General features: G+C 29.8%; 2 protein-coding genes across 2 annotated transcripts in view; one reads left to right on the plus strand and one right to left on the minus strand.

Annotated features, from left to right (window-relative positions):
* LOC102595156 (P-loop NTPase domain-containing protein LPA1 homolog 2) overlaps positions 1 to 4,170 on the plus strand; it is a 6,782-nt gene extending 2,612 nt beyond the window's left edge. Inside the window, exons 4-8 of the mRNA XM_006340152.2 lie at positions 773 to 854; positions 1,635 to 2,033; positions 2,131 to 2,871; positions 3,051 to 3,164; positions 3,465 to 4,170. Of these exons, the coding sequence (XP_006340214.1) occupies positions 773 to 854; positions 1,635 to 2,033; positions 2,131 to 2,871; positions 3,051 to 3,164; positions 3,465 to 3,863 (1,735 nt within the window). The 3' untranslated portion in view covers positions 3,864 to 4,170. The remainder of the gene's footprint in view (positions 1 to 772; positions 855 to 1,634; positions 2,034 to 2,130; positions 2,872 to 3,050; positions 3,165 to 3,464) is intronic.
* Positions 4,171 to 7,207: 3,037 nt separating this feature from the next.
* On the minus strand, positions 7,208 to 8,628 carry LOC102581248 (agamous-like MADS-box protein AGL29). Its single transcript, XM_006340349.2, has 2 exons — positions 8,585 to 8,628; positions 7,208 to 7,746 (listed from the first exon to the last, which is right to left on the minus strand). Exon 2 carries the CDS (start codon positions 7,736 to 7,738, stop codon positions 7,208 to 7,210), a length of 531 nt encoding a protein of 176 aa, XP_006340411.1. The 5' UTR covers positions 7,739 to 7,746; positions 8,585 to 8,628.
* Between the last annotated feature and the right edge of the window lie 2,307 nt (positions 8,629 to 10,935).

Raw genomic sequence — 10,935 nt, forward strand, 5'->3', positions numbered from 1 at the left:
GGGGTGGGATTCTTGTTTTGTAGCACATCTTTCTCCCCTAACTTATATGCTGATGTTTTTATTAGTATGCAACCACTTAGAAAAGAAACCAATCTTTTCTGAGATATTGGTCATTCTTTAGCCTAATCTGGAAAGAGTTTTTGCTGAAATCTCGAAGTTGCAAGAGAAGCAAAATAGAATTTCCATTTTAATGATCTGTATGGTTTCATGGGTAACTGATATAATTTATCTGCTGTTCCAGTAGAGGGCAACAATATTTGTAAGCAAATAGAACAAATATTATAAAATGAGTCTGCCAGTCTCATCTGATTTATTTCTCAGGCTTCGCTAGCAATTTTCTCATCACCTTGAGATGAGTTGATGCCTGAATTAGTAAATATGCCATTGAAATGAAGGTTTTATTGTCACTCTATGATTTTTCTAAGAAATGCATTTAGATCTATCCATGGTAGAAATGTGTCTCATCATTTGCAAATTATGGGAGTAACTGTTGCCTTTGGGGGTTTCCTCAATCACTTTGTATTCAAAATTTAATCAGCATAATTCTGGATTTTAATCGAGTTTATTAACGTCATTTGCCTTTATTTTCTGTTTCCTGTAGTTGTGGTTATGTATATTAGATGTCACTTCTTAAGTTAGGGGAATAATGTTCCTATTCATTCATCTGTCCACGGTGATTGATATAGGAAGCTGATGATGTGCTCATTTTGCTGATATTTTTCTTCAGTGTACCTTGCTCTGTATTTTTCACAGAGTTGTTGCTATGTTTCAGGATCCGAGAAAGAAAAGAATCTGTAACTGTGCTATTGTGTGGGACTAGTGGCTGTGGCAAATCTACATTGTCTGCTTTGCTGGTATAAGTTCTGTCATAGCCTTGGCTGTTGTACTAACCTCTTAATTTTTCATGTCGTAATCCCTCAGTCCCATTTAATTGACTCTGTTTGAATTGATATTTTTAATCTGACGTATGTCCTACACCAAGTGATGATGGAAGAAAATATTAATGTACTAATTGAAAAGTTAGTTTGATCTATTAAAAGCAAAAGATGCAAAAAGCTACATAGCTCGTGGGGCTTGAAGTGATCAGCAAAAAGTGAAACTCCATGCAGCTTTTTAATTGAAGTGCATAATTTATGAAAATTAAAAAATACCAAACATATATGTAATATTGTACTATGATAATCAAATTGCTAACAAAATAATTGATTTCGGTTTCTGAGATACAATCATGCCTATTTTAATCCAACTACTGTAAGTTGTGATCCAAAGAACTATTTGTCTTTTGTTAGGTTTATTTTACGGCAATTCTTTGAAGCACATAACTTCACCTATCAAGTGAGAACCCCTAGCTTCGCATTGCCTCAAGCGGTAAAGCAATCACTTTTAGTAATATGGAGTTTGATAGAGAAAATAGCATATCAAAATTTCAAATTTGATTTGGTTTAAATGAATTTGAACCTATGTGAGAAAACTCGTTAAAATAAGTAAACTATCTTTGTGGAATGATCTCAAAAAATTATGAATTGGGACATGAGGCGTGTATTATTGTGGTATGTTAAATCTCCTGAAATGGAAGATTGCCGTGTATATTGGGACATGAGGTGCATGATTTTCTTCTCCATTTATCTTCACAGGGAAGCAGGTTGGGTATAACGACTGTGGTGTCCACTGACTCCATTCGACATATGATGAGGAGTTTTGTAGATGAAAAGCAGAACCCTTTACTCTGGGCTTCAACCTACCATGCTGGGGAATATTTGGATCCAGTAGCTGTTTCTGAAGCAAAAGCGAAGAAAAGGGCGAAGAAGTTAGCTGGAATTTCAACCCCACCAATACAAAAAGAAGGTGTAAAATCTCCACCTGTGCGGATTTCAAATGCTGTTGATTTGATTAGTTCCAGAGAAATGGCAGTTGAAGGATTTAAGGCACAGAGTGAGATGGTAATTGATAGTCTTGATAGGCTAATAACTGCATGGGAAGACCGGAAAGAATCAGTTGTTGTGGAGGGTGTTCATTTGAGCCTTAATTTTGTGGTAATAATTAATTTTAAATATTGCATATTTTGCTTTTACCTGGAGGGATCTTTCTTGTGGTGGTTAAGTTGGAGCTGATTTTGTCTTATACCTGCAGATGGGACTAATGAAGAAGCATCCATCAGTCATACCTTTTATGGTTTACATTGCAAATGAGGAAAAACATTTAGAAAGGTTTGCAGTACGTGCGAAGTACATGACTCTTGATCCTGCCAAAAACAAGTATGTTAAATATATCCGAAACATCCGGACAATACAAGAATATCTCTGTAACAGAGCTGACAAGCATTTGGTGCCAAAGATTAACAACACCAACGTAGATAAAAGTGTGGCAGCCATTCATGCCACTGTCTTCGGTTGCTTACGGAGGCGTGATGCAGGAGAGCAACTATATGATCCAGTCACAAATACGGTTGTCGTCATTGATGAGGAATACAGAAACCAGTGTGCTGCCAATTGTGTGAGCTCTAAGGGAATGTTTCAACTGATTCAAAGAAAAGGTTCTTCTAGGCACTTGATGGCTCTTCTGAACAATGATGGATCAGTAGCAAAAGCTTGGCCAGTTTACACCTTGGGCAATGATGGCAAGCCTATTATGGATCACTCCACTGCGAGTGGAATAGGGACCCCTATGTATGGACCACTGCAGATTGGCAAGGCTGAACCTATTAATCTACAATTTGGCCATTTCGGGATCAGTGCTTGGCCCAGTGATGTTGGTGGTACCAGTCATGCTAGTAGTGTAGATGAATCGAGAGGTGAGCTGACGGACAATGGCAGCAGGTACTATTCCTCTTGCTGCAGCTCACCAAGGTTGCCTGAAGCACATGCAAAAGAGGTATGCCTAGAAGTTCTGACGGGTTTCCACAAACTAGCGTATAATGCACACTTTTCTCTGTATTAGTCTTTGGTTTATGGAGCTTGGAGGTCGTATATATTTCTTTACTTATTTACTTGTGTCTTCCATTTAGTTCCATAAGTTCTTTGATGCATTCCCATTTTTCGTGATACTTACAGCTCAAAGAGGAACAATCAGTGCATGGTAGTGATGATGAAGAGGTTGATGAACCACTTGAAAGAGACAGTGACGAGGATCTTAGTGATGATGGTTCCAAACGAGTTGATGAGGAGGTATGTTGAATGACTTATATACTTGATGTCATCAGGAAGTTGCTACATTTCGTTGGAAGTATGTCATTTCTAGATGATTAGGTCTTAACTAATTAATAAGATCATACATTTTGGTTTGTTTAGTGAATATGCGACTGTATTCAAATCCTCTTTCTTGCCTAACCATTATACTTGTCGTGCAAAGTTCCATTGAATTAATTTGAAGCCCGTGTTTCATTGATTTTCAGCTAGCAACTGGGGATTTAACTCTAAATCTTTTCTTTTGTTTAATAATAAACCTCTTTGCTGCAATGCATACAGGAAGGCTCAGTGGATGAGGAATCTACAAAATCAGATGAGGAGTATGATGATCTTGCCATGCTAGATATTCAAGAAGATGGTTATATGACTGATGTTAATGAAGAAATATACAATAAGTCGGAGTTGAGTACTAAGGTTGTACCTGTTTCAGGGGACCAGCTAACTGAAGGTTTTGAGACGTATAGGAAGAGCATCGACCAGTCTTTCAGAAGTAAGAGTGCTGTAATTTTGGAGCCACCGCTCGGGAGCTACACTTCTTTTCTCAAAGAGAAGAACGAGAAGAGAGTCCCAACTTCTGGCAACATTCGAGTAAAGAAACGTTCTAACAGCATTCCAACCTTGGGGAAGCATGGGGCATTGATAAATGGTTCCACCATCCCGGAAGGAATGTCTAGGTAACAGCGTAGGTTTGTTGTATTGTTTCCTTTTGTGCTCTTGATGCAGTTGAAGCATGGTTTCTTGCTTCCCTTGTGGCCTTCTTTCTTTCGTCTTTGACTTTGCGTAGAACCTGTCTTTGTTTTTAGCTCTGGTGAAACGACCGGAAAGAGGTATTACCTCTGTGTATAGAAAGTGCATCTGCATAAATTATGCCAGAGAATGCCTGTTTATTATGTGTTGTTTACTTTGTCCAGTACGCTGAAAAACTTCTTTTCATCTAACAGGTTAAGAAAATATGTTAACCAGCCATCATTATGTATTTTACGTAGATTTCATAGCTTACTATGGTCAGATCTTCGATGGCATAACAATTCTCTCACACTAATATAGTTCTGTCGTCGTTGTAAATTCTCGAATTTACGTTCATTTTCATATGAAGTTCCATTACTGACATTATTTATGACACTTCCAACGTAGTTATTGAAATGAATGCTTCACTCCAACCCCTGGCAGCCACTATTTGATATATGAGACCTTCAATGATTTGCTGCTGTTCTCATTTATGCATTTCCTTTTCCTAACTGCTTGGACATACTTTATTTTAAGTCTAGGGTCTATCGGAAATGACCTCACGAGAAAAAGGCAAGGTTTGCATAGATTTTATCATCTTCAAACCCCACTTAATAGGGACTTACATGGAGTTTGCTGTTGTTGAGACCTTCAATGATTGTATTGTATATGAGATTGTACACAAGAACTAATGTGGTTCGACCTTTTTCTAGATCACATGTATAGTTGGAGTTTAGTACACCAGACTCTGTGTATACCTAACAATTATTACACTAGACCCAATTGGGTTTTATTAAAAATTCAATGTAAAAGGGGTACATAAGTATCAAAATAAAGATAAAATTGATTGTGTCAATTTGATATTTTGGTATTATTCTCAGAAAGAAGAGCATTCGAGTTATTCATGAAAAATGAAATTATCTTAGAGGGAAAGTTCCATCTATCTCAATAAAGTATAGGAATAATTTCTTTAATAAACGGATGTAGGTAAAGGAGCACCATAGAGTTCATTTTATTAAAATGAGATCATATGTACTTTTAAGTTATTTGACAAGATTTTAATTCTATTATTCCTTTTTTTATAATTATTGTGCTTTAAACACTTACATATCAAATTTAATATTAATGAATAACAAATTATCACAAACAAAAATAGTTTAGGGTAGTTTCAAGGGCCAACTCAGAAGTCAGAATTGAATCTAAAGCCAAATTTGAGAGAGAAACCCCTAAATTATTTTCTTAAAATAATCTTCATATATTTGTTAATTTAAAGTCTAGTTTTCTAGCTTTCTTAAATGTGAAGTCATTAATTATTTTTTTATAATCGATTTGTTTTAGCAATTTTTTTTTTCAATAGGTATAATTAATTTAATACATTCAATCTCTCTTGAAACATTGTTGATCTTAAATAAGATTTTATCAATGTTAGTTTTTTCAAAATCTTATTTTGGTTAAATAAACAGATAGGAAGCAATTAACATTATTCTATTAATAATATATGTATTTGAAAAAGAATTAAGTCTAATTGGTTATTACTTGTTTATTGAAGAACAAGTAATTACTTGATTTTTCTTTCTCTTTTTTGAAAAATCAGATTGATTCTAAATTAAATAAATTCTAATAATTACTAATATAAAATCATTATAACTTATAAAATAAAAATATCAACAATAACAATATATAAGAAAAAAAAATACAAAACAAAGGTAGAATATTAATTATACCTAGCTCAATACTTGATAGCTCAAAATGCACTCCTTCAATACAATTGTTGCTTTGTAACTCGTAAGCAATAATAACTTAACAGTTGAATTTATAGGGAAAAAAATCAATATTGAGACAAAAAAATAAATCTATGAAGTAAGGTAAGTAATATAATATAAAGAAAGTAAATCTAAGAAGTAAGGTAAGTAATTTAATATAAAGAAGGTAAATCTAAGAAGTAAGTCAAATAATAATATATAAAAAAGGTTAATCTAAGAAGTAAGGTAAGTAATTTAATATAAAGAAGGTAAATCTAAGAAGTAAGTCAAATAATAATATATAAAAAAGGTTAATCTAAGAAGTAAGGTAAGTAATTTAATATAAAGAAGGTAAATCTAAGAAGTAAGTCAAATAATAATATATAAAAAAGGTTAATCTAAGAAGTAAGGTAAGTAATAATATCAGCTCATATTATTTGTTTCCATAATAAAATAAGGAAACAAAGTAACTATTTCATTTTCCATGTAAGGTAACAAATTCCATTTTCCACCAATTGTCCCCACACATTAAATAAAAATTATTGTATTTGCTCTCAAAATATTTTTTCAAATAGTTAACTAAGGTCCTTATAGGCTTTAGGATATAAATTTTTTATCTTCGTTGAGAAATTTATGGAGATACAAAATCTTGAATTTTCGATTTTGTATTAAAATTTTTCTTTTTTCCCTTTACATTAGATTTTGGCAGAATAAGAGTTCAAAATTGAAAATTGATGATTTTTTTTTTGTGGTACTATCAATGATTGTATAAAGTATTTGGGGTTAAAGCGAAAGTGAAGAGCCTTAATATATTTTTTTTCATCATATATATTTTTATTAAAAAATCTACTTTTCAATTTTTTTTTAGATGTGAAGTCATAATTAGTTACTGTTTTATAATTGATTTGCTTATAAAAATGATTTGAATCTATTGCTAATAATATTGAAATTTAATGTTTATAATAAAGTAATATTATTTAGTTTGTATCATACATTAATATGTTTAGAACGTGAATTATGAATGTCAAAATCCAAATATTTATATATATTTTTTTCTGATTAACGAGAATATATAATGACTATACATATTTTGAAGTATAATTTTTGTGTGCATTTACTTTAGGTGTAGAAGTAATTAATTTAGACGTTCTTCAAATTGTTTTAAATATACAAACATCTAAGAATAAAAAAAAAAGTATTAAAGACAAAGTGTAGAAAATTAAATAAATTAATTAATTATCAGGTGGTTAAACTAAAAGTAAGATACAAAATTTGTTGTATTAATTTATAACGTATCATATTAGTGTATGAGAGTGTTTTAAAGTTATTTGACTAGATTTTATTTCTGTTATTCCTTTTTTTTTATAACTATTGTGCTTTAAACACTTACATATCAAATTTAATATTAATGAATAACAAATTACAACATACCAAACAAAAGACATGTTTATTTTATTTCATAAAATGCATAATCAATTATATATGATTAAAATCATATATATTACAAATTTAACAAAATTTAAATAGTCTAACATTGAAATAGAACGAAATTTTTTATTTAGGAGCCAAGGCATCTCCGAATGTACTGTAGGGAAATGGCATGTTACACTCCTTTAGTTGGATAGCTATGCATTCTGTTTCCAGGAACTTGATTTCAATATTTTCGATCAATTGTTGATACTGCATAGAATTCAAATTTTCATATGAACTTCCTGTCGTGTCAAGCCTTTTCTTGCGTTTCTCCTCCTCTTCAAGCTTTCTATTAATCTCGATTAGCTCCAAACCCACCTTTCTAATAGCAATTTTACGATGTACAGTGAGGGAGTTAGTGTCATCAATGTTTGTTGGAGGATTCACCTTCATAAACTTATCCATAATTGAATTGACACTTGGATATCCAATAGAGTATACGGTAGATTTGTTTTCAGGGGAAAAAATCACCATAACACTTGGACTATCACAAAGTGCGGAGAGCTCAGTTTCTTTCTTAAAAAGGCCAGTACGCCTTTTAGAGAATGTCACGTCCCTTTTCTTTTTATTTTGTATCTTCTCAATACGAATTTTTTTGCGGCCAGACCTTGCCATGATTAAACCTGATATAAGAAAGTAAAAGTTTGTGATGTTGGTTCTCAATATCAAAACGTATAAATAGTGTTGAAAATGAACTAAATAACACAAACAAAAATAGTTTAGGTTAGTTCCAAGGGCCAACTAAGAATTGAATCTAAAGCAAAATTTTAGAGAAAAGCCCTAAATTATTTTCTTTAAGAAAATCTTCATATATATTTTTAATTTAAAGTCTAGTTTTTTAGTTTTCTTAAATGTGAAGTCATTTTTTTTGTAATCGACTTGTTTTAGCAATTTTTTTTCAATAGATAATATATTCAACCTCTCTTGAAACCTTGTTGATCTTAAATAAGATTTTATCAATGTTAGTTTTTTCAAAAACTCATTTTGGTTAAATTAACAGATAGTACAATTAACATTATTCTATTAATAATATGTGTATTTGAAAAAGAATTAAGTCTAATTGGTTATTACTCGTTTATTAAAGAACAAGTAATCACTTGCTCTTTCTTTCTCTTTTTTGAAAAATCAGATTGATTCTAAATCAAAAAAAATTCTAAGAATTACTAATATAAAAATATTATACTTGTAAAATAAAAATATCAACTATAATAATATATAAGAAAAAAATACAAAACAAAGGTAGAATATTAATTATACCTAGCTCTAGTTATTACTTGTTTATTAAAGAACACATAATTACTTTCTCTTTCTTTCTCTTTTTGCAAACTCAGATTGATTCGAAATTAAATACATTCTAATAATTATTAAAATAAAAATATTATACTTATAAAATAAAAATATCAGCAATAACAATATATAAGAAAAAAAAAATACAAAACAAAGGTAGAATATTAATTATACCTAGCTCAAAACTTGATAGCTCAGAATGCACTCCTTCAATATAATAGTTGATTTGTAACTTGTAAACAATACTAACTTAACAGTTGAATTTATAGGGAAAAAAACAACATTGAGACAAAAAGCAAATCTAAGAAGTAAGGTAAGTAATAATATAAAGAAAGTAAATATAAAACAATACTAACTTAACAGTTGAATTTATAGGGAAAAAAACAACATTGAGACAAAAAGCAAATCTAAGAAGTAAGGTAAGTAATTTAATATAAAGAAAGTATATCTAAGAAGTAAGGTAAGTAATTTAATATAAAAAAAAGGGAATTTAAGAAGTAAGGTAAGTAGTAATACCATCTCATAATATTTGTTTCCATGATATAATAAGGAAACAAATTAACTATTCTATTTTCCATGTAAGGTAACAAATCCCAAAAGCTTTATTCCATTTCCACCAACTGTCCCCACACATTAAATAAATTTGTTTGTATTTGCTCTCAAAATATTTTTTTCAAATAGTTAAAAACTACACACAATTTTATTTTTAAAATTTATATATATAAAAGAGGATCTTAAATCAGCGATTTTGATATAATAAGAGTTCAAATATAAAAATTCTGATGAAATATAATATTTTTCTTCTACGGTTCTATATCAATGATATTATGTAGGAATATCAATGTTAATACCTTTATGATAATATGAAATATCTAACTTCTGTTATGTAATTTACGGTATAGTAAGGAAGCTTATAACACTTGAGAATATGATAAAAGAAAAAAAATATTCACAAAGCTAAATAAAAATAGTTTAGTGTGTCTAAATAATTCTATATGATATATACCTAGTCTAATTTGCATTACTTTGATTTGGTTGCCTGTTTTGTTTATTGATTGTGAATCATGTATTATAATAAATAGTTATAGTGTGTCTAAATAACTCTATATGATATACCTAGTCTAACTAACACATAAATTGTTTTAAATTTTTGTTATCCTAGTTCATTTACATAAAATAATGAGCTGATTTTATCTAGGGTAAACGACACAAATCACACTAATTTAGGGAGGTTGATGAGATAAATCAGGTTGATTAAGATGAAGGTGTTAACTGCGGGATACATAATCTTTCAGATATTCAATTATCCTAATCTATGCTTGTTTTTAGACAATGATAAATCTCTATGTATCTAACTTAAAACATGGTACGAAATCTTAATTAGTGGAAATTGGAAAATATATGTAATTATTTTAAAATATGGGTATGGATATATGTCTATAAGGTAATTTAATCTTTTATCTATATAAATACACTTTTTTATATTCGTTAATTACAATTTAGCCATGATAAAATCTTTTGGCCGCAAAACAATTTGCATAATTAAGAGAATATTAATGATCATAGTCTATATTTACAAGGGAAAATTTTCAAAATAGCAATATTTTAGCTTTTAGTGGAACTCCTTAGCAACAGTTTCATTATTTATTAAAAATGTCATTATTTTAGTTTGTTAAGGGATTAGTTATGTATTTATTTTATTTTGATTAATTTGAAAGAATACAAATAATTATTAACAGAACAGAGAAAATCATGGAACAAAAAAATTCAAAAAAGATTAAAAAAATTAAATACAAATCAGTTACATTTTGAAAAGAGCATAAATAGCCATCTATCTTTCCGTCGAGCGTTTTTTTGCTTTCTTCTTAAGAACATAAAAAAAAACAGTTTGTCTTCCGAGTCATTCATCTGATAACTTTCAAAGCTTCTTCAAGTTGAATACGACATATTTTTTAAACAGAATTTTTTAAAATTGAGAACTATAAATTTATCGCATCCAATGAACAATCGAAAAACAATCAGGTATTTTTTTCAATTTTTTTATTTGTTTGGATGAGATATTTGTATATGTTGAGTACAAGAGTGTTGTTTTTTTTTCCTAATTGAATCAGTGAAATCTTTGTATGCATTGGGATTTATAGCTTTTTTCGGATGTTTTATATCCAAATTATGATATATAACGAATGAATTTTTATTTTTTTTAGTTTAGTAGTTGTTTTTTCTATTTGAATGCATACAATAATTTGTATCCCATTAAGTTAATGTAACCAATCGATCATGAACTATATGTTGAATACAACAATAAATGAATACAAAAGTGAGATGAAAGATGAATATGTAAACAAACTTGCATAAAAATAAAAAAAAATTGACGAAAATCCGTAATATGTACAATGCGAAGTGATATTGAAAACAAATCAAAAGAAATCAAAATAACTAATCAAAATGGATAATGGAAATTACCTTGCCAACCGAGAAATGTGCTTGAATTAATAAAGAGATTTCGTTTAACAATAAAGAAAATT

This window comes from Solanum tuberosum, unplaced genomic scaffold, assembly GCF_000226075.1.
Source record: "Solanum tuberosum cultivar DM 1-3 516 R44 unplaced genomic scaffold, SolTub_3.0 scf00017, whole genome shotgun sequence".
NCBI classification, from domain to species: domain Eukaryota; kingdom Viridiplantae; phylum Streptophyta; class Magnoliopsida; order Solanales; family Solanaceae; genus Solanum; species Solanum tuberosum.